Raw genomic sequence first — 21,812 nt, forward strand, 5'->3', positions numbered from 1 at the left:
CGTCTGGAAGTCCGGATCGCGGACAGCGACAACTGAGCACGTTAGGTGATGCAGCGAAGTTAGCAGCCGTGAGCCACAAGACGCCCTTCCCGCCAGGGAATGCAATAAAGCCACTCACCTTACTGTACAGCGAGGGCTTCCAGCAATTTGCAACAGCAGCCCAACTACCAAATATTTTGCTTCGAACCGACATGGCGACAAGATCCAGAGTTAGTTAACACGAGACAGTTCCATCCGTCAAAAAGAGCGGATTAGAGGGCCTCAAAGTACCAGGATAAACTAAACCGCACTGAGCACTAACTCCTGCTAGTGGTAGCAAATCAGCCCGTCAGTCATTATGGCAAAACGGTGCCAGATAAAATGCACAATGTTGCATTCCTGAGTATGTTTTCAATTGGTTAAATGAGCAATAAGGCAAGGTAATACGATGTACAGGTACATAAATAGAAGAGGCTACTGATGGCATCAAAAGAAGAAGAAGAAGAAGAGACTACTGACCAAGTAACCATAAATACAGCTGGTAAGCAAAATGGTATCTATAGAACCACTAAAATCGAAGAATCACATGAATAATCCCCACCAATTTAACTCCAATGGATATACAGGTTTACCCTACATGTATACTGTACAACCACCAGAACAATGTAAGTTTGAACCAAAATCTAGATCAAGGAAAACTCCGAAAATTCCAATCAGAGTTGGTTGTCAGATCAAAATGGCATGCACAAGGTTGGAATCCTGAACCAGAAAATAAAAGTGTGCTTCAGAGTAAGTATGAGCTTAAATCATATGCGGAAGAAAGGATACAGCTGCATAGCAGTGTCAGTTGATCAACAAATTTATTGCTAGAAAGATAACAGTACATGATCACATCGGGAATCATATCGGTCTTCAGACTGAAGGGCATTGAAATTAAGGATTGCATGACTGAATTAGTATTGTGTCCCCATTTCCCTTGACACTTCCTGGAATTTTTACCACCGAGGGGGAAGTACTATTTATCAATTTACGATGCACAAGGCAGACACTAAGTTTCCTACCATCCTGTGAATCTTGTAATGCTATATTTAGTTCTGGGACATATCTTCCTAACAACTAAGTTAATAACACCTGTGTGATTGTACTCTGTGTTGCAGTGCAATAGTGAATGAGCATGTCAACACAAGGAGAATAAAGTGTGGTAATATGAAAACATAGGAATCACCTCAAGACAATATGACCAGTCCAAGGTATATTGAAGTGCAGAGAAAGATAAACGAGATGAATCCCCTGAAAGAAAGAACAGCAAATGTTAGCATGGGTGTCGTTACCATCAGGATTATCTTAATACAACATCAAAGGTATAAAAAAATAACTATTGAAATTGGGAGCAGACCATATTACACCCCATGCAAAACCATTGCAAGGGCAAGGGCAGATTTCAGCAAACTTCTCAGCATCACTTGTATTAACTCTTCGAGATATCAAGTCATCATAAATATCTAAATAATTTGAGAACATTTCATTCAGAAGATAGTAACTCAAGGATTATTCTAACATGGAATAACAAGGAAAAGGCTGTTTTATTTCTTACCATAAACTGAGAATAAGCTGTTCATCACACCTGATGCACATAAATAAACATAAACATTAACTTTTCAACCATATAATTTGCATTCCATAAATTAAAATAAAGAGAACATGATTGTAGGAAGTATTCAGTCTCACCTATGAATAAGATCACATATTTCAGAATATGGAAAGATGTAAATTCTTGTATGACCCAAACAACAGCAATGAACACAATGAATCCTGGATAACAACATCGTAAGTGGCATGCTGCAGAGTAAGATCTTAAATGGAGACCAAGTCATGTTGATGCATACCAAGGCAGAGCCAGCGAAGAAACCACTGCACAATTCAAACAAGAGATAATAACGCTTAGCTAAACGATCATGATTACTGTATGCGCAAGTGGAAAAGACAAATGACGTCATAAGTTGCAAAATAAATAAATAAAAAGTGAACTTACATTTTCTGCAACAAAAAGAACAATAAACAATGCAAGTATGAAACAACCCGCTGCAATTCTTGTTGCGAGGAGATTTGTGGATGCAAGTATGAAGACCATTCCCCAAAATGATGAACCCAGATCTGCAATTCAAAACAAAACATTAGCATCACAAAAAGGACCAAAGGCAAATTGCTTGAACAAGGGAACATAAAATTTAGAGGGATTAGAACAACAAATCTAGTCCATCGAGATGGGTTTTTATGGTTGTTAGATGTTAAAAGAATGTAAGGTTACTTAAAAAGAACTAAGCAAGGTTACGAAAACAGATGAGTCCCATGAATAAATTCATCATAAATTTACTTCTTGGCAATTAGGTTCAAAATGTTTTAGAATCAACAGTTTAGATCCCATGCATTAAAATATCAGAGAGAACGCAAAAATAGGAGGCTGACTCGCTAGTAATAGAAAATAAGATATTGTCTTTTTTATTCGCATTCTTCTAACAAATCATATAAGAAAGAAGAATATGGGAGGGACAACTGATTTACATCCAGCGGGCAAGATTATCCAATATATGCCACCCCGAGTTTGAGTAACGCCACCCTCATTCGCATGGACCTGCATGCCTTCTACCTGAAGAAGACAATCAAATTGAAATCAATAATATGTACAATGAATATTTGAGGCGATATCTTATCTGGCATCAACACTGAGTAGATATATGTCTTGATATGGTAAGTTGGCAGACGCTGGCCAAAATATTATGTCTAAGCAATGCACCAAATGCCAAACTCCACATGAATCAAAAGGCAACATCCGGTCAAAATCAAAACACTTCGCTTTTTAAAGACAGACCAATTACTTTACGACAAAAAGTATAGACCCAACTAAGCATATCAGAAGATCTTTTGAAATGTCTGAAACAGTTCATCACACAGGGTTGTCCTCATGTACAGTCAGAATCAGGGGTATCCAATCCAACAGTTAATTTGTGTGGCATGGGGAGAAGTAACAAATATCCAACTCCACGCACATCAAAACACTACATTTTTCGAAAGGCAGATCGACTTTATTTTAAAACTGAAGTTTAAACTAAAGATGTAATCAAGGGTAGCTAATAATTAACTGTACTACCTACATCTGAGCAACTGAGTAACATGGGGAGAAAAGGAAAGAAACAAAGGCAAAGAAATTGGCGCCACCCATGCATTACGCAGTTAACATAACACAAGCAAGTGTTTGTTACTCCTTTATTATAAAACAATGGCGATTCACCTCCAATGGTTTCACACTTGATCATGTGGTTATCGACGTAATTGCGGACTCCAAAAGCATGTGTTACTTCCCCTTCACACTGCACAGTGTAGAGCACGATGTTCTAAGCTCCCCTAACAAAGAGCGATTGCTGGTTTGCATTACCAGGTAGCTGGAGGAGCACACCAGAATGCCAAGGAGAGCACATTTTGCAGACAGTTGGCATTCATTTACCAGAATCGCTGACTTGAATGCTGAAGAGCAGTACAATTTGCGGACAGGAGAAAAAGCAAGCCCAACAACGAATCCAGGACTCCAGTCCTTGATGAAATGAGATGAAATCCCTTTATGCAGAAGAACTGCAAAGATGCACGGTATATTCTGCTCCCGTGAATAGCAAAGCAAAGGGTATAAAAAGCGCGCCCGCACTTGGGATATGGAATCCATGATCCCCACTCATACGGCGCCTACTTTTCCCACCCACCAGCACAAAATGATGGGCGAAACCTATCCGCCCCCATTTGGAGCCTAATCGGACTTCGCTCTCCGGTACCCCCAATCTCAAATTCTCAATGCGTCACCATCGCAGCGCAGCGGATTTTTTTTTTCCCTTCCCAAAGCGAGTGCTGGAACGAGTAAGCGTTTATGGCTTACATCGCCGCAGGTGAGCTTGCAGGCGAGCGCGTGGCTGGTCTCGTGGAGGAAGACGGTGATGAGCTTGAACGGCGTGAGCAGGAACGTCCTCCAGAGCTGCAAAAACAACCCGCACACAACACGGTGAGTCAGGAAGCCCCCCTATCGGAGCGGCGAGGAGAATCATACAACCAGAGAGAGACCGAGAGCAAATGAGGAGGCTTCGGGGACGGGGAGGTGGTACTCACGAGGAGGATGACGACGGTGGAGACGCCGACAGCGGCGATGAAGATCCTCTGGTCGCGGTCGCAGCAGCCCTGCAGCTCCCAGTTGACGGCCATCCTCTGGTCGCCGCCGCAGATCTACTCTTCGGCCCTCCGGCTCGAATTCGGGGGAGGGGGGTGTGCAGGAGGAGGAGGAGCGCGGCACGGCAGCAGCGAATGGAAACTGCCCGGGGCTCTGGCTGTGGCTCGGTCGAACTGGAAACGTGCGGGGCTGCGGGCGCAGGAACCGAGAGAGAGATGGGCGGGCGGGTGCGGGGGGCGTGTGTGTCCGCGGCGCGTATGGGCCGAGAGATTTTGATTGCTCCAGGGAGGCCCCGCAGGCCGCGCAGCCAGCCAGCCGACGCCAGGTCGGCGCGCGCCGACATTTGGACGTTTGTGGTTAACGAGCGGACACCCGGGGGTTACGTGGCCGCCACCGGCGGTGGCGCTCCCAATAATGGCAGGTAAACAAAGCAAGCGATGCTAAACCCGGCCTCCGGTTGGTGGGGGCAATCCGGCGAAGGAGACGACCAGTTCGGGCGGGGACTCGAGTCATCGCAGTGACTTCAGGTTCAGGTGTCCAGGAGGAGATGGACGGGGTAGGCGCGGTGGTTGGGGCTCCGCGTTGGTTGGCCGGTTTGCTCCACCACTTCTATGCAACCGCGTCTCGCCAATGGAGCTTACCGACTTTTCTTTCCTCCCGGGGCTTCCTCCCATTTCGTTTTCACCCATCTTTTTCGTCTCGAACTGGATGGAGCTCGTTTGCCATTTTCCCAAGAGTAACCAAGGAGCAAGCTCAGAGTTTCGCCGTACGCTGCCGAAGTTGAGGATTTGCTGGCGTGGGCTTAACACGGCTCATGATTTCGTGTCACTGTCCTGGGTGTCGTACTGTCGCCGGATCATGGTGTCCCCGCGGATGGGTTCGGTTGTCGTGTCATGATCTCGGTGGATCACTGACCACGCGCAAGAGTCAAATATGCCCTCAACTCCCGGGACACGAAATCTCCTTCGCTTCTTCCGTTTCCCTCCACTAGAATTTACAGCGCTACTGCTACTACTAGTCGTATCGTTGTGGCTCTGGCTACACATGGAGCCGCGGCTGCGCGGTCAGCGAAAAGATCGCACGCTTTCTAGCCGCGTTTTGAATTTGACGTGATCTTTCGCTTCCCATCGTGAGTCTGTTCCAAGAACGTGGACGGATGATTTTCCTACCGCCATGTTCTTACTAACAGTGTTTTTCTCTGGTAATAAATCAGCATAGGTATGAGCAGCAGCCAAATTTCAGCGACACTTTTCCTCCTTTGCTTTCTGTATTGTATCTATTGAACAAAAGTAGCAAACCCATGATGCAGCCAGCAGCCACAAAAAGTCAGATGGACAGATAGGCCGGGTAGCTTTGGGCCGAATGCGAAAACATGAAAGCAACGACTCAACCCAACATATACCAAAGGCACGATAAAGGCTCCCTCATCTCACAGTCCGATCCAATAGAGATGCAGCAGACGTTTTTTTTTTTTGAATTTCAGACGAGGGACAGGCGTTGACGTATTCCGTGTCTGAGAAAAAACTGACCGTACGGGAGCAAAATTAGTCCTTGTTTCTCGTTAACCGAATGTAGGGCACTATTTATCTTTAATCAGACTTCAATAAATGATAGAAAATTCAAATGATGTGGTACACAACAATGCTTGCACAGGCATATATAGGCGTAAAAACGAATATAAAGGTGGTCGACATACATAATATGATTTATTGAAACGCATGGAATGCACTTCTACACCATTCTAATGTTCACCACAATGTCTCCATGGACTGAGTGGGGCAATTAGCAAGCTACATGCACCTTCAATTTTCCACTTTGAATGGCTCCAAGAACAGCTCCTTGATTTCCAGCCTTCTATCATCATATGGTGCACTAATACCATCTCCACCCCGGTAGATGCAGTGGGCGATGCGCGCCATATTCACACAGGCATTTGCGAAAGGAAGAGGGAATCGGCAGTTACTGAACGCATCCTGGTTGACCATTTTCCAAGTCTCCATGGTCAGATCTCTCATGGCCTTGCGAGCGTCATGCTCCGTGGCTCTGTTCTCTGACATGTAAATGGCTATAGAAGATGGCGCATCTCCTCTCTTCAGCTCTTCCTACATTTACATGCAGGAAATAAATCTCAACAAGGGATTGTTTGGATCTAACAATTTAGTGCAAGAATAACCGGTGTTCTTACAGAATGTGTCGCAGAGTCGTTGCAGAGGCGGAATATTTTGGACACCATCTGTACCAATTTTGGATAACTCTCAAGTTGTCGTATGGAGTTTGGGGTAACAACACCCTTCTTCTCGATCATGGGGAAAGCATGAATTAACATTAGTGGCCCAGAGACAGGTATCCACCCGTTCTCCAAATACTCATGGAGGGTTGGTTTGTAATTGCTGTAATGCCACTTTGCTTCCATTAGGAATGCCTTGCAGAGGTCATGCCACTGAGACAGTAAGTAGTTGTACGTGTTAGCTTCGTCATTCATAAACTGTTGTTGTATTTTGTCAGCCAAAGAATTAATGGTAGTATTTGTCTACTTGTGGTTTGTACTTACCGCTTTCTTAAGAAGAAACCTCGCGTCGCATCCTTCTTGCCTAAGCACTTGCTCAGCCACCTCATTTGATGTGCTGACGATAGTGAGGTAGATTGCTTTCATATATAATGCCACTTTGCCTAAGCACTTGCTCAGCCACCTCAGGGAGTTGTTCGCTTGCGGATGCCTCCCATCTGTGGAGAAATATTCATTACTTATATATGTTGTAATGTACTACATCCGTTCCAAATTATAAGTCCCTTTGACCTTTTTTTACATCTATTTTGCTATGTATCTAGATATAATAATAATATGTCTATATACATAGTAAAATGGATGAACTAAAAAAAATCGAAGGGACTTATAATTTTTTTTTACTGAAAGCGACTTATAATTTGGAACGGAGGGAGTAATACATTATGACATTGGTTTTAGTACTATAATAATATATATGGGGCAGAAACAAATTAAAAGTACTACTAGTTTTTATACTATTTCCAAACTTGCATGAAATTTCCATTGATAAATGTATTTATTGTAGTCAACTTTATCGGCTCCAGCCTTGAGGTAGGTGCATTTCAAAGCTTACCTTTCAATGGCATCAGTGAACATCACAAGCTCATCCAGGGTCCCGTAGATATCGTCTAAGAGCACAATCAGAGCAAAAGTTATAGCGACCACTTCTGGACATGCCTCGAGACTAGGCTCAGGAGCAACACCGGTAGCAAAATAGAAGCACTCCATCAGACGATCCCTCGCAAATGGCACACTTTCATTCAGATTAGCGTTCCTCCACCAGCTACAAAATGGAAACAACGTCAGCACAACATATACATATATAATAAGATCGAGATTCTCCTAGAAATTGATTGAAATGGTATATAAATGCAGCCATGAGTCTAGTTATCAGTATTTCTTAGATTACGGGGTTATCCTTGAAAGTTCTTGCTGCTGTAATTTCTGCACGTTGTTGAAGTCAAGCTTGGCAAAATGAAGCAACAACAAATCCGCCCGACTCTCTCTTGTATAGTGGTTGATGAACCATCTTGCTTGCAACCGTGGGGCCGCCCAGTGCAGTGGAACGGCCAAAGCATTATCCACAGAGCTCCTTAGATGTGGATGCATGGACGGCATGATGAGTCCTCTTAGAGCTTCTGTAGAAAACACCCGTGCTTCATCCAGGAGATATTCGCCTTCAAATGCAAGGTGTGAGGCCTCGTAGAGGGAAAGAAGACCCTGTGTATCTTTCTGAAGCATTTTCTTGAAGTTACCACTTCCATCCTTCAGGCTTCGCAATAGTACTTCTGTTGCGATTTTGTTTGTTAGTTAAATTTGCTTAGCAATCAGTTGGTACTCTAGCAATTATGCAGGGAAACACAGGGCACATGCATGTGTGTATTTCAGATAGGTAAAAACAATGCTTTGCGTTGCGTCCTATTACTTCGATGGGATGAAGCTAGTGTTTTCTGAATTTAGTTACCTTGAGAAACGGGATAATTGTTCTGCCTAAGCAATCTAAAGGATAAGGTCATGAGACGAACATCGTCCATGCGATCGACGTCTTGTCTCCCCGTTGACACGGAGTTGAGTATGGCACTGATTTCGTCGTCAAAGTGGTAGGCAACACCGAGCCGTTGAACTGTGTCAACGACTCTAAGCTTTGGCAGCGGTTCTACTTCCTGCTGGAGAAGTAGATGCCTTACGTGAAACTTTAACTCGTCGAAGCTAGATGGGTCCCCCTGCACCACAAGAATTAAAAAATTATTACAGCACATAGTAATAATATACACGAGTAGACAATATGTCTTCATGTTTGACTGGGTAAAGTGCATTTTTCAAGCTCTAACTTGCACATCTGATTTTCAACTCTAGAGTAGGAAATCAGGTACCATACACTCTTCAGTTATCAAAACTGGATGAACCCCGAGCCGGTACAAAGTGCATTCCAATACGGTTTTTTGCTGATATGGAATTATGGGTCTCACAATACAATTACCCTGTCTTCTTTTCTCTCCCACTGATTTAGGTGGGCCCCACCTCTTTCTTCTCTTTCCCTCCCTTCTCTTGCAACCTATGTATCTCCATGTTGGGCTCACCGATGAAGTGCCCACCACGACAAGCAACCAAGGGATCGTTGCTGGAGAAGGCAGGCCCAGAGATGGAAGACGATGTCGGGGTGGCCGTGGGGAGTGCAACAGAAAGATATGTGGGCTCATGATGAAGCAGCCAGCGCCGCGGAAAAGTTGAAGAGGAAGGAACGGGACCTAATTTTTTACTATTTAGTTTTTTTTCTCAAAAAAATTTACATTTAGTCCTCTGGGAGATTTAAACTCATCTTTGACCATGAGGGTCGGCGCCATGAGTCCTGACGCCGAGGTAACACGACTCGGCGCCACAGATCTTAGCGTCGAGATGCCTGGCCCGAAATAATACTTATTGTTTACCATAAATATTAATGATTTTTATATATTAGTCAAAGTTTAGATCTGAATTTGCATTCGTCAAAACTTGCTCTAATTTTAAATCATATATAATCACCGCTCACTAACAAAGCTTTGACTACATCATACTACTGTGTACGGCCAGTACAGCTAGCAACTAGCCTAGCTATAGGATACTCTATTTCCTGAATTGATGACACGTCAAACAAATCTAGAGGAGCGAGAGGACGATCGTTTCATCCGATCGTTTCATCACGGTGAAACGAGTCACACCGATTCCAAGACGTTGGAAACCGGGTGAAACACGCCATCTTCATTGATCTCCCGATTCTGTGTGGCTGACCGCACGATGGTGCCCGTCCTCCTCCCCCGCGCCTCACGTGCTCCGCTACTCCTGCTGGAGTAGAGCAGTAGGCTAGCAGTAGCGCACAACAGCAGTGGATGGAGACAGCGCAGACTTTGAATGTACGCTCGGCGCCGTGTATTGTAGCGTCGAGATACCGGTCACGTCAACGCCACCTATGATTTCTTACGGTGCACGGTCAGGCACCTCGATGTCAAGATCTGTGACGCCGAGACGTTTTACCTCGGCGCCAGGACTCATGGCGCCGACCCCCAGGGTCAAAGATGAGTTTAAGTCTTTCGAGGGACTAAACGTAATTTTTTAAAAAAATGACCAAATTGTAAAAAATACAGCTACGGGACAAGGTGGCAAACAAGACGCCTTGTGTAATCATTCCTCCCTCTTCCGCTTGGGCCCGAGTGGTGGCGTAGCTAGGTCCATATAGGTTGTGGCGGCGTGGCCGAGTCCGAATGGGAGGGATGGGTTAGTGGTGTGAGGCAAAGTTTTAGCGGCGAGCCGATCTTCGCGGTGTTTGAAACATGTCCAGTTGGGTTATTCATCGATACAAGTATTTTTCTGAATTTATTCTTGTATCTGACGATTTAACAATTATGTTGTTGTAGTAGGCAACTGTGTCTGTTGATAGCGTGACACATGTGGTGAGAATTTCAAAATCTACCAGCTTAGTTTTCGGAAGTACTCATAATGAAGTAGATGTGTGTTTGTCAGTGCCAGCCCTATGGGTAGGGCATGAGGTGCGACGATCGAGGGCCCAAGCCTAGGTATACAAATTCCAAGTCCTATAGTCCATTAGGCATTAGAAAACTAATGAGAAGAGAGACATAGAACTGACTAGACGGCCCAAAAAGACAACATCAACATTTCTTTTCTAGTTTTCTTTCCCCACAACCCTCGGAGAGAGAGGAGGCGAGGAGTCACGCTGCACACAGCACAATCTGATCGTGAGTTCGCGACGTGCGCCTTACACACGCGGAGCTAGCGAGCCGCGCCGCCGCGAAGAGCTAGACTACCGGAGACACGGACACGGCGCACGAGGAAGGCGACCAGGCAGGACTCCACGACGACGACATCTTGTTTCTTGGCTTCTTATGAATTACGATCACCGATCAGTTGTTTAGGCCCAAGGTATTTTTTTTTATTTTAATCCAAATTAATTATTTATATAGTATTCCAGACTTCTAGTACTTTGTACCCATATAGTTATATTTTTCTTCTAATTTAGGTGTTTGAATTTTAGAATGTTACCTAAGAAACATTTGTCATTGGTGAAAAAAGAAAACGAATATATTACTTTTTTAATCTACATTGTTCCTCGATAATTATCATGCATCTACAAATATATTGCTTAATCTATATTGTTTCTCGATAATTATCAGACATATTAAATTAAAAATATGTTATTGAATTTGCTTTCGTTTTGCAAGTAAAATTAGCGTCTATATATTATAAAATTTTATACATGATCGAGACGGGCCGTTGCGACGAGATCGTCAGAGGGCCCTTAAAATCCTAGAACCGACACTGGTGTTTGTTCATGGGTGAGCTGAGTGTGCATGCATGTATATATATACGAGCATCTACGTTTGTAATATATGGTTCGAATTTAAATGAAAAGGAGTCCACATATATTAGCAATAGTACCGTTCAATAAGTTTTGATAATAATAAAATATTGATAACCACTAAATTGTTAATACTAGTTAAGTACACGTCCCACAAAATATAGAATACAATGAAACATAATTATGCATTTAGTAAAATCAAAATTTTCATCAAACATATCCTAATATAATAGGCAAACAAGTTTAAATAAATCAGAATATTTTATTCAAATTGTGGGTTTGCATAATTTTGTGGTCTAGAAGATGTCAACAAATATATAAGATCGTTTATCATAATCTTTCTTAAACGAGAAACACGAACGAAAAGTGATGTTATGCATGAGTTGTACATATATAAATGTAAGTCAAACCCGACCAGTCTACGATCACGCTTATTGTTGTTGGCAGCCGCTAATGACTCCATGTAGCCGTAGTTCCAACTGTTGGGTTGGTAGTTCGCCGACCCTAGTATAGGCGGCGGCGGTCCCTCGGGCAACGATGAGGAGCAACTCACCGGCGTGGGCCCAGCCGCAGCACGACGTGCAGCGGGCGCGCACGGCCGCCGCTGTCGAATTTTTTATATTTTAGCTCTCTTTTTTAAAAGTTTTTTACAAATAGATCTCTGGTGTTAAGAATTCAGAAAATAGACCCTTAGTTCGGCGTCATTGGTGTTGGCGCCGAGCTAATACGTCTCGGCGCCAGCGTCTCTGACGCCGAGCTCCTCGGCACGGTAGATGATATGGCAGTGAGCCCGGCGCCAGAGTGACTGGCGCCGAGCTCACTGCCATTTAACCCCGGCTAACCTTCCTACCCGAGCGTTTTTCTTCTTCTTTCTCCTCCCTCTCGGGTTTTTTCTCTCCCCACTTTACCCGAACTCACGAATCAGTATTGGACCTTGGAAACTTTGATTTGATCCGTAGATCTTCGAGAGCAAGGTATCCCCACTCCCCTCCTAGTTTTTTCGCATCAATTCGGTATGTATTAGTCGAATTTTTGAACGTAACAATCGTCATCACTTAGGGTTTCATTGTATTCATCAATATATGTATTATACAACCGTAGAATGATGCCAAGACGTGAAAAGCTAGCAAACCTAGGCGCATGTAGTTATGTTATGAATTCATTATTGTGCATCAAATGGAAAACCCTAGGTATATGGTTTAATGTTAACTGCTTTGGGTTCTTAGAACGAAGTTGGTTGTATTGTAGTTATGGTTCTCATTAATATTTATTTGTGATGCTTTGATTTATGTTTGTTAAATTACATCTGTTTTGTTAGATGCAAGAAATGTTTCGGGAGGAGTTTTGACGAAAACGGAGTCGTCCTCGTGAATTATACCCCGACACGTCTAGCAAAGATGCCCCCGTCTCTTCTGACCTCCCTGTCCCTAACTGTGATTGTGGTTTCCTGGCCCATGTTTTTCAATCGAAACATCCAGACACAGCGGCGCGTTGCTTCTACACATGCAGTCGTTTTAATGTAAGAAATTATTTCCACTATCTTTTTTCTTTATTTGTGTAAGTATGCTAATAATATTTTGTTGAAATCTCGTTGTGTAGGACCATGAGAGGTGTTTTTTCTTTCAGTGGATCGACGGTGCAGACAAGTTTGATCCTAGGTACCTCCTTTTCAACGATTGGTTTAGAGGGACACATCCACATGAGCACTTCAAGCGGTGGGTTCTACTCCCCTAACCCTCCGCTAATGACGGCTAAGGAGAAGCACCTAGCCGCAGTTAGACGATTCGAGGAACCTTCTCTGTGCGATTATAGAGATTGAGCTGTGACAAACCCTGAGAATACGTTGGAGTTTGTATGTCCAAACAAGCATGAAGTAAGTGCAAAGTGTATGTGTTGAAATGTTGAGCTATATGTGTTCATGTACTAATGTCTACTTATTTAGGTATTTTCAATGACGAAGTGTCGTTTTAGGAAGTGGTTATATGATCCTAAGAACCAATGGCCGGAAGAACCGCGAAAGGTTAAGGAAAAGAAAAAAGAAAGGGTAATTTACAAAGCACCTCCTGTCATGTGCGAATGTGGTGTTAAATTCAACTATGACCTAGTCCCTTTGGAGCTTGGAATATGCCATTATTGCGGCCATATGGTTGAGTATGATAAGGTTGGTTATTTTTGTGGTAAACATGAAATCGTATTTTGTTTCTTTTGCTAAGACATATATGATAGAACTTGCCATTTGAACAGAGCACTAGGAAATACAGGTGAGAATGTTATGATGGTCAAGCTATGTTTTTGGATGAACTGAAGAAGAGACAAGTAATTGTACAAAAGAGGGGATATGCACCTAACTACGTCAACCTATTCGTTAAACATCACAAAGAAAATATGTGTGAGTTTGCTAGACAGCGCGGTATATGTAACTCGATAGATGTTAGGCTTAACAAATGGGATTGGAGAGGCGGATGACGTTAGAGGAGGAGAGGGCAAGGAATGAGGCAAGGGAGGAGATAAAAGTACAGATGCAGATCTTGAACGAGCATGTTGTTGCATTATGTGGCAGTGAGTGCTTGAAAGCATTTTTTTTTCGTTGCATGATTTTCGTTGCATTTTTTTGTGGCAGGGAGCAAGGATACCTTGCTCTCGAAGATCTACGGATCAAATCAATGTTTCCAAGGTCCAATATGCCGATTCGTGAGGTAGGGTGAAGTGGGGAGAGAAAAAACCCGAGAGGGAGGAGAAAGAAGAGGAAGAACGCTCGGGCAGGAAGGTTGGCCGGGGTTAAATGGTAGGGAGCTCAGCGCAAGAGTGACTGGCGCCGAGCTCACTGTCATGTCATCTACTGTGCCCAGGAGCTCGGCGCCAGCGCTGGCGCCGAGACGTGTTAACTTGACGCCAACATTAATGACGCCACGCTAAGAGTCTATTTTCTGAATTCTTTTCGCTAGAAATCTATTTATGAAAAACTTTAAAAAAAACTAAAATGTAAAAAATTCAGCCGCCGCTGAACCCATTTGGGCGTCGTTGCCCTGCCACCGCGCACGCACTACTGATATACATGTTACATTTATGCTTGTGGGTTGTCGCTGTTACAGTAGGTGCAGTGACGAATATGATTGTTGAGAGCGAGAGCCGAGAGTGTTATAGTCGGTCAGTCTAGCACGACAGCACCTAACACCTTTTGTTTTTTATACTCTCGCGATATGATGCGAGTCGAGCTAGACGACCTCTCTTGGTCGTTATTTTTTTGCTATATACAGCAACTTGCGCTACGTATATGGGAACACCCACACGTCACACGGCCACACGTCACAGGATTCACAGCCCATCTGACCATCTCCAAGATAATGGAGCTTGTTTACTCCAAATTGGCGACCGAGACCCGAATTATTGCATCGCAAGTAAAGTGGCCCCATCTCAGCCTGTTCGTTGGGTCGTGTTTGATTTATAAGTTATGGTTGAAAGTACTGTTGACTGATTTAGTGTAAGAAAAAAATATTATTCGTTCACTGAAAATAAACCAAAATAAGCCAAACAAGCCCAAACGAACAGGACGTCTATCGTCGTATTGTAGTAGAGATTTAAGCTGCATTGTCACCATCTCGTGTCTAGATGTGGGTTCGGTACGTGTTTGGTTTGTGAAATCACTCCATACTTTACGGGATGATGTATCATGAGTTTATCTCATAAATTTTGGTGGAATCAACCGATTCCTCGTATATATACTAATTGTTAGCTTGTGAGAAATGAGATGGTGATAAATCAACTCATTTCATTTCACAAACCAAATAAAAAAAATGAGGAGTGAGAAGAAGATGGACAATCTCATTCCTCGAACCAAACACAAGTTTGTTGGGTTCCTATGCATTAACCGATGCAATCCCCACTTGTTACTTAGGCGCTGTTCGCTTCTCTTATAATTCGTTTTTTTCAACTTATTTTTTCAGTCAAAATAATATTTTTTCTCATAATAAATTAACTAAAATAATATTTCTGTTTATTTTTTCAGCGAAGTGAACAGGGCCTTAAGAGCTAGCCCCGTCAGCACGTGATGGCATCATATCGCTGCTGACCGCGGCATGTGATGTCAATACAGCCCACAACTTGCAAGACCCTTTTCACCGTAGGTCTTGTTTAGATTGCCTCAAAATTCCAAGTTTTTTCACTCTCTCCATCACATCAATTTTTGGACGCATGCATGGAGCATTAAATGTAGGTAAAAAAATAACTAATTGTACAGTTAATCACGAGACGAATCTTTTGAGCCTAGTTAGTACATGATCGGACAAAGTTTGTCAAATACAAACGAAACGTGCTACAGTGTCCAGATTGCAAAAATTTGCAATCTAAATAAGGCCGTAATTCATTTTTTTGGGTTGTGTAGATCCACTTGGCAAAACAATTAAAGAACCACTTGTGATAAAAAGAAGGAAAGATCCGCTACTTATCTCGCTAAAGTGTACTCGACTTGACTTGACGGCCCGCTTCATATACAGCTGGCCCAGTCCACTCAAAAGGAAAGTCCCGCTCCACAGCTCCCTGTCTATCTAGCCTGGTTTTAAATGATAACGCTACCATTAATACGTGGGGAAGACCGGACGTCTCGCTCCATTCACTAGGGCAACATGCACCGCTCGTCTAAAAAACAAAATCAACTCCCGCACATCTCGCTCCACTCCCGCCCTTACCCCTTCCGCGCTCCTCATCCCCTGCCGCAGCGCACCAACGCTTAGCGTCCTCCCCCACCGGGAGACCCCAACGCCCACAGACTCCGGCGAGATCCATGGAGCAGGAGCAAGATCCACTCGCCTCCGACGAGATCCATGGAGGTGGCCCGCGTGGTGTTGCAGGGGAGTGGACGGCTCTCCTTCACCCTAGCGCGGCGCCCTCCCCACCCCCGGCGGTGCCCTCTCTCACCCCGATGACTGAGCTCCCCTACCTCGGCAGCCATGGCGCTCCTCGCCCCCCTCCATCCCCCACTGTCGCCGCCGAGCCAAGCCCGATACTCGTGGCGCTGGTGGCGCTGGTGCTCGTGCGCAGCCGCTTACCGCCGGCTCCGACCCCGATGGCTGGAATCAACAACCCAGGCTTCCCCTCCCCTATGTTGCAAATGTATGTTTCAGTCATTTCAAATGTATGTTGCAGTTGTTTCCTATGGATGTTGCAAAAGTAGATATGGGGATGTTGCATATGTTGCAAGTGTTTCAGAAGCATGTTGCAAGCGTTTGTTCAAAGTGTTTTATCTGTTTTTCAAACGTATGTTGTAATTATTTTTTATCTGGATGTTGCATATGTTTTTACACATATGTTGCAACAGTGTGTTTCAAATATTTCAGTTGTTTCAGTCTTATGTTGCAGTAAGTGTTTTTTCATGTTGCAATTTTTTTATCTAGGTGTTGCATATGTTTCACACACATATTGCAAGCGTATGTTTTATTTGTTTCAAATGTATGTTGCATTCGGGTTTTTCATGTTGCAAGGGCAGACCGCTGGCATTGGTGTCCATGAGGGCAGGCAGGACCAAGCCACGGCCACTAACGCGTGGAGGAGGCGCAGGGCGCCGTTGGTGGTGTGGGGAGGAGGCACAGGCCGCGCGGTGTTGTTGTGGAAGAGGCGGGGCGAGTCTTTCGGGCGGCCTCGAAGAGACGGGCACTGCGTCGGTATCGAAGAAGCGGGGGCGAGTCATCCGAGCAGTGTGGACAACTGATCTGAAGCGAGTGGTTCGGATGCGAACGCGGAAGTAGAGTTGGCGCGGGCGGCGCGCTAATCCGAGCGGACAGGGCGGAACAGCCGCGGGCGTCCGAACAGACGCAGGCATCCGGACATCCGGGCGCTAGTGCTGCCAGGTTTTAAAGAGTACCAAGGAAGTATAGCTTTTGATGCATGTGCCACGAATTACCACCTCCATTCTCTTTTATAAGATATGCACGTGTATCAAAATTCAAACTTTAAAATCAATAACCAATAATTTAACTAATTATTTTAAATTATGATAACATGAACTTGATATAATTATATTTGTTATTAAATAGTACCATAGTTGTGGCGAGAAAACATCTCCAAATGATCTGAAATTTATGTGGCATGCCCAAGATTAAGTGTCAGCTGCCTTCAAAACAGCTCCTTTTTTTTTTTTGCCCGACCAAGCTCTAAAATGGGTGTTTCATCCATATTTCATTCCAGTCTACCTGATGTGATCATCTTGGAAATAACGTAATGAAACTCTCCCACTGAGACTTGCATTAGGCGTGGCAAATGATGGCCGACGTAGTTCGGTAGTGATTAATTGCAGCCATTCCGGCTGCAGCTGCCAACCAATTGCTGTACTGCGCCATCTACAGTATATTGTTTCTTGGCCAACTGCAGCTGCTGCAGCAGCACAGCTGCAGCAACGTTTACCCAGCCCTCGACTCCGCCATATTGACACCCTGGATAACCGTATCTCACTGCCTCAACGTTTGTGTTGACAAGAGAACAATAGCTGGGCCGGGTGACGGGATGAGCATCCTAAGGCAGGGCGTGTTCGGATGCTGCGTCCCAGGCAGCTTTGACGCCAGGCAGCGTCCTCAGACGCAGTGGCGGAACTAGACCAAATCCAAGCCTAAGGCCACTCAATAGAGTTAATGGGCTGGTTGTATTAGGCCTCCTTGCTACAGTAGTCTACAGTATAGAAAAAACAGCCCAACATCTAGGGCCGTGGCCCTAGCGGCTCCAGGCCTAAATCCGCCACTGCTCAGACGTTGGATTTCGATCGCCTGGGTCAGAGAAGGAGAAGTAGACCACAGCAGATCATCTAGACGGCTACTCCGGTTCGGACAGTAGCGGACGAGACGACACCGTCGCCGTTCTATGATCGCTAGAGCGCGACCATAAGCACGCAATAGATCGACTCGCGTGCGACAGCTACCTTTGATCCGGAACAGTGCACCCGATGGTACAACAAAACACCACACACAGGTTGCTTCTTTCGGCCGGAAGAGAGCTAGCGCCGCGTCGTTATCCGGTGCGGTGCAGACTGTAGGGCCAGCCGGCCGATAGGTCTCCTTGCTTACGCTTGTGGCCAGCCGGTGCGGTAAGGCCAGTGTTAGGGTAGAGTTTCGTGTCGTTATTCGAAAGACTGTCATGTAAAATAAAATGAAATATGGATGAAACCCTCGTTCTTAATAGAGAGTTTTATTTTATAATTTTATAGAAATTTAATTTCATAACTCATAAATAATTGATATTTATGCCAACTCATTCTTGTCTCTCTTCTTAAAAACCTTGCAACATCATCAAAAACACTTATATGATAGCTCATTAAATACAAATAAAACTTTGATAAAACTCTCATTAACACTGGTCCGGACGCGATAAGCCTAGCTTCCCCAAAACACGGCCCAGCCACCAGTCGCCACGCACATGGTACACGCGGGTCTTTATCTCGTCAACCGGGCGGGCTACTGTACGCACCATGCATGTGCATTGTCACTTGTGCAGTAGTGTTCCGTCAGGCACCTCAGATATATATTAAGGCGCCGTTCGCGTGTCCTTAAACTCGACTTGATCCGTTTCTTTTTTCATCCAGAACAGCGTTTTCCTCTCATAAATTCATCCAAATTCCTTCAAATTCCTTCGAACGAACGGGACCTAAGTTCTTGCAGGCACGGTGTTCCCGTCACGGCAGTTAACATTTTCTATTCCTTATTATTAAAAAACATTGGTAGTTACTTTCTAAAATACGAGCACAACGACTAGAAAAGTGCAGCCAACGGAGCGGCGCAGTTTGACTTGGCACAAGGACTTAACGTGATTATGTATAACACGAAACTGAACAGACCCAATGACCCGCTAGCTCGCGCAAGACACGGTAGTAGGTACTAAGTGAGACTTGAGAGGCACACGGCACACAAAGACGGCAGCTCTCGGCTCGGCAGAAGCGGACGAGACGGTGCGGATAGATCGGTGACCCGCCCGGCGGCCCCTCTCCATCCTTTTGTGCGACGGAAAGCCGCGGGAGCTATCAGCGATGCTGCTCCCGTCGTCATCTCACATCTCATCCCCCGTTCGTCCGGCCCCGCCGTAGAGCATGTCACCACGGCACCACCGGTTGCGTCTCGGTCTCGCTGCCGGCCGAAGACGAAGAGAGTCCCTTCGTCCTGTGCCGCCCGTCGTGTCGCACCAAACCTATCCTATTTCCCTGTTTGGCTTGGCCTGGCCCGTTGCATCCATTGTCCGATATGATGCGCGGTGGCCTGGCCTGGCCTTCCCAAAATATTCCTAGTTTTCTTCCTGTCATACAGTACGTCTTGTATCCTTGTCATCATGGAACACGCCATGTGCACGTCCCGCCAGTCATCTCATTCTCCGGCCTTCTTTTTCTCCTACGACTAAAAAGAAATAAAATATGGACACCGTTTTAGTGCGACAAATTCATCCGTCTATCGTCCCATGCGATCTATCCTACCTCCCACGTTATCCAACGGGCCAGCGAGAAAAGGAAAGGCACGATAGGAAAAAAAAATTGGCATCCCTATGATCCCCGCCTGCTTTGAAGCAACCAAATCGATCACCTGAGGCCATATGCATGGAAAGAAACAATAATCATACATGAAAAGAAATAATAAATCATGCATGAAAGAAAACAATAATCATGCATGAAACAATAATCATGCATGGAAGAAAACAATAATCATGCATAGAAGGAAACATCAGTGGTGCCAAATAAAAGATGTGCAGGTTATACATGGTGAGACTGGTGAACCTTCTGCAATTTCCTAAACGAATATTCCCACCATTAGTATATAGGTCATTTCCGTTGTATTTCTTCATGCTCCCATTAGCATATAATATGAAAGTATTATTGTGTTCATCACCACTTCTAGTTGACTCCTATTAGCATATACTTCCTCTGTCCCAAAATATAAGTCGTTATGGGATACATGCAGGTCAAACTTTCTCAACTTTGACTAGGTTTGTAAAAAATACGTGCAACATTTATATCTCCAAATAAATTTATTATGAAAATATATTCAATGTTCTATGTAATGTTACTAATTATGTATTATAAATATTAAAATTCTTTTATACTTCCTCCGTTCCTTAATATAAGCCATATAGATTTTTAAAGAAAAATCTAAAATATAGGTACGTATCAGCTCCCACGCCGATTAGTTTGGAAACCTTCCCATCGTACATAGCACATGCCCCAACCAATCCCTTAGATTTAGGAAGTAATCTGATTGGGAGAGAGAAGATGGCCTAATTTTCCTTTTTTTCCTCGGTCTCACATCATTTCCCAAGCAGTGCGTTAATATTGGTGCTAAAAACTATATGGCTTATATTAAAAAACGGAGGGAGTATATAATTGGTCGAAGTTAAAAAAAATTAACTTCTCGGGAAACGAGAATGAATTCTATTTTGGGACAGATGGAGTATATGAAAGTAGTGTTGAAAATATTTTAACAATCAAGTTCGTCTTTGTCTGATTGGTAAGCTTAGACATCATAATGACATCAAAAATTTTGACTCTCATGGACACCCTCATGGATAAGTGCAAAGCATCCCAATCCTACAACATACACAAATAACAACCTTAAAGTTATGATATTTTTAAAGGGTGGACAATAAATACCATCTTAGACGTTCTGGCATTAGAGTATATACGTGCAGACACATAGGCATGGTGGTGCAAGTGAACAGCCAGCAGGAGTCGAGAGTCAGGGGTGTTTGGATCCTAGGACTAAACTTTAGTCCCTGTCACATTGAATTTTTAGATATCAATTAGGAGGACTAAACATGAGCTAATTATAAAACTAATTAACTAATTACATAAGTTGTGGCTAATTCCCTTGTCAGCGCCGTGTACAGGATGTTATGGAGATATGATGGAACTTATTCGTGGATTTGTTGGCGCACGAAAGAAATGGATATCGGAAATCTCTTCCTACCGCTATAAAAAATGATCTTAGCCGCATTACAGAAAGATCTACACAATAGAGTTTGTGAGCCGCGACGCCACGCTCTATGTGACTGTGTAAATTTCACGAGCTTAGCTTTTTGGATTAAATGTCACTTTACGTCGGTTATATACTTTTACAGTATTGTTATCTTATCGTGCGATCCGTGTGTTTTTAGTACAAAAGTTTAGTCGTCCCGTAGCAACGCACGGGCACGAACCTATTTGCATATATACTCGAACCTGTGTGTACATGATTATATGGAGACACAGCGGAACTTATTTATGGATTTATTGACGCAGGAAAGAAATGGATATCGTAGAATTCTTTTTACCGATATAAAATATTATCTTAGCCGTATCACGAAAAAGTCTATATAGTAGAGTTTGTGAGCCTACGACGTCGCGCTCTCCGTAACTGTCTTAATTTCATGAACTTTGCTTTTTGAATTAAATGTCACTTTGACGTCGGTATTTAATTTAACAATATTGTTATCTTATCGTGCGATCCGTGTGTTTTTAGTACAAAAGATTTAGTTGTCTCGTAGCAACGCACGGGCACGCAACCTAGTCATTAAGAAAGTTATTTAGGTATTTATCACGAAAAATTAAAGTGGTTCCTTAGTGTCGGGTATCAGTATTAGGGATATCCAAAAAAGGGATCTTAGAACCGCGGACGACAACTCGTCTGGATAATCAAGGACGTATTTCAGTCTCGACGGACCCCGAAGGGACGGTTTCCGCCTCGCCAGAACCCTCGGGCACGGACCCCGTGTCGCCCGACCCCGAGGGTATG

At 44.0% G+C, this 21,812-nt stretch overlaps 2 protein-coding genes across 2 annotated transcripts; both read right to left on the minus strand.

Moving 5' to 3' along the window:
* Positions 1–375: 375 nt before the first annotated feature.
* Positions 376–4,557, minus strand: LOC136501129 (uncharacterized). The gene is made up of 10 exons (XM_066496626.1): positions 4,129–4,557; positions 3,902–3,997; positions 2,542–2,626; positions 2,012–2,133; positions 1,866–1,890; positions 1,708–1,791; positions 1,574–1,603; positions 1,376–1,481; positions 1,205–1,269; positions 376–738 (listed from the first exon to the last, which is right to left on the minus strand). The coding sequence occupies exons 1-9, from the start codon at positions 4,219–4,221 to the stop codon at positions 1,206–1,208; spliced, it is 705 nt and encodes a 234-aa protein (XP_066352723.1). The 5' UTR covers positions 4,222–4,557; the 3' UTR covers positions 376–738; position 1,205.
* Positions 4,558–5,988: 1,431 nt separating this feature from the next.
* LOC136466853 (alpha-thujene synthase, chloroplastic-like) lies at positions 5,989–8,801 on the minus strand. Its single transcript, XM_066465376.1, has 8 exons — positions 8,754–8,801; positions 8,197–8,455; positions 7,642–8,017; positions 7,306–7,515; positions 6,878–6,910; positions 6,738–6,843; positions 6,372–6,626; positions 5,989–6,288 (listed from the first exon to the last, which is right to left on the minus strand). The coding sequence occupies exons 1-8, from the start codon at positions 8,799–8,801 to the stop codon at positions 5,989–5,991; spliced, it is 1,587 nt and encodes a 528-aa protein (XP_066321473.1).
* Positions 8,802–21,812: the final 13,011 nt, after the last annotated feature.

The sequence above is a fragment of the Miscanthus floridulus genome, chromosome 1, assembly GCF_019320115.1.
Source record: "Miscanthus floridulus cultivar M001 chromosome 1, ASM1932011v1, whole genome shotgun sequence".
Taxonomy (NCBI): Eukaryota; Viridiplantae; Streptophyta; class Magnoliopsida; order Poales; family Poaceae; genus Miscanthus; species Miscanthus floridulus.

Bases quoted from the DNA above. Each gene is read 5' to 3' on its own strand.
- LOC136466853 (XM_066465376.1), bottom strand. From the start codon at position 8,801: ATGGAGATACATAGGTTGCAAGAGAAGGGAGGGAAAGAGAAGAAAGAG. The intron at 7,516-7,641 runs GTAATCTAAGAA...TCCATTTTGTAG, and splicing joins GAACTTTCAAGGATAACCCC to CTGGTGGAGGAACGCTAATC. The intron at 6,844-6,877 runs GGTGGCTGAGCA...CAAAGTGGCATT, and splicing joins GCAAGCGAACAACTCCCTGA to ATATATGAAAGCAATCTACC.
- LOC136501129 (XM_066496626.1), bottom strand. From the start codon at position 4,221: ATGGCCGTCAACTGGGAGCTGCAGGGCTGCTGCGACCGCGACCAGAGG. The intron at 1,891-2,011 runs GTAAGTTCACTT...TGAATTGTGCAG, and splicing joins TTCTTTTTGTTGCAGAAAAT to TGGTTTCTTCGCTGGCTCTG. The intron at 1,604-1,707 runs GTGAGACTGAAT...TATGTGCATCAG, and splicing joins ATATGTGATCTTATTCATAG to GTGTGATGAACAGCTTATTC.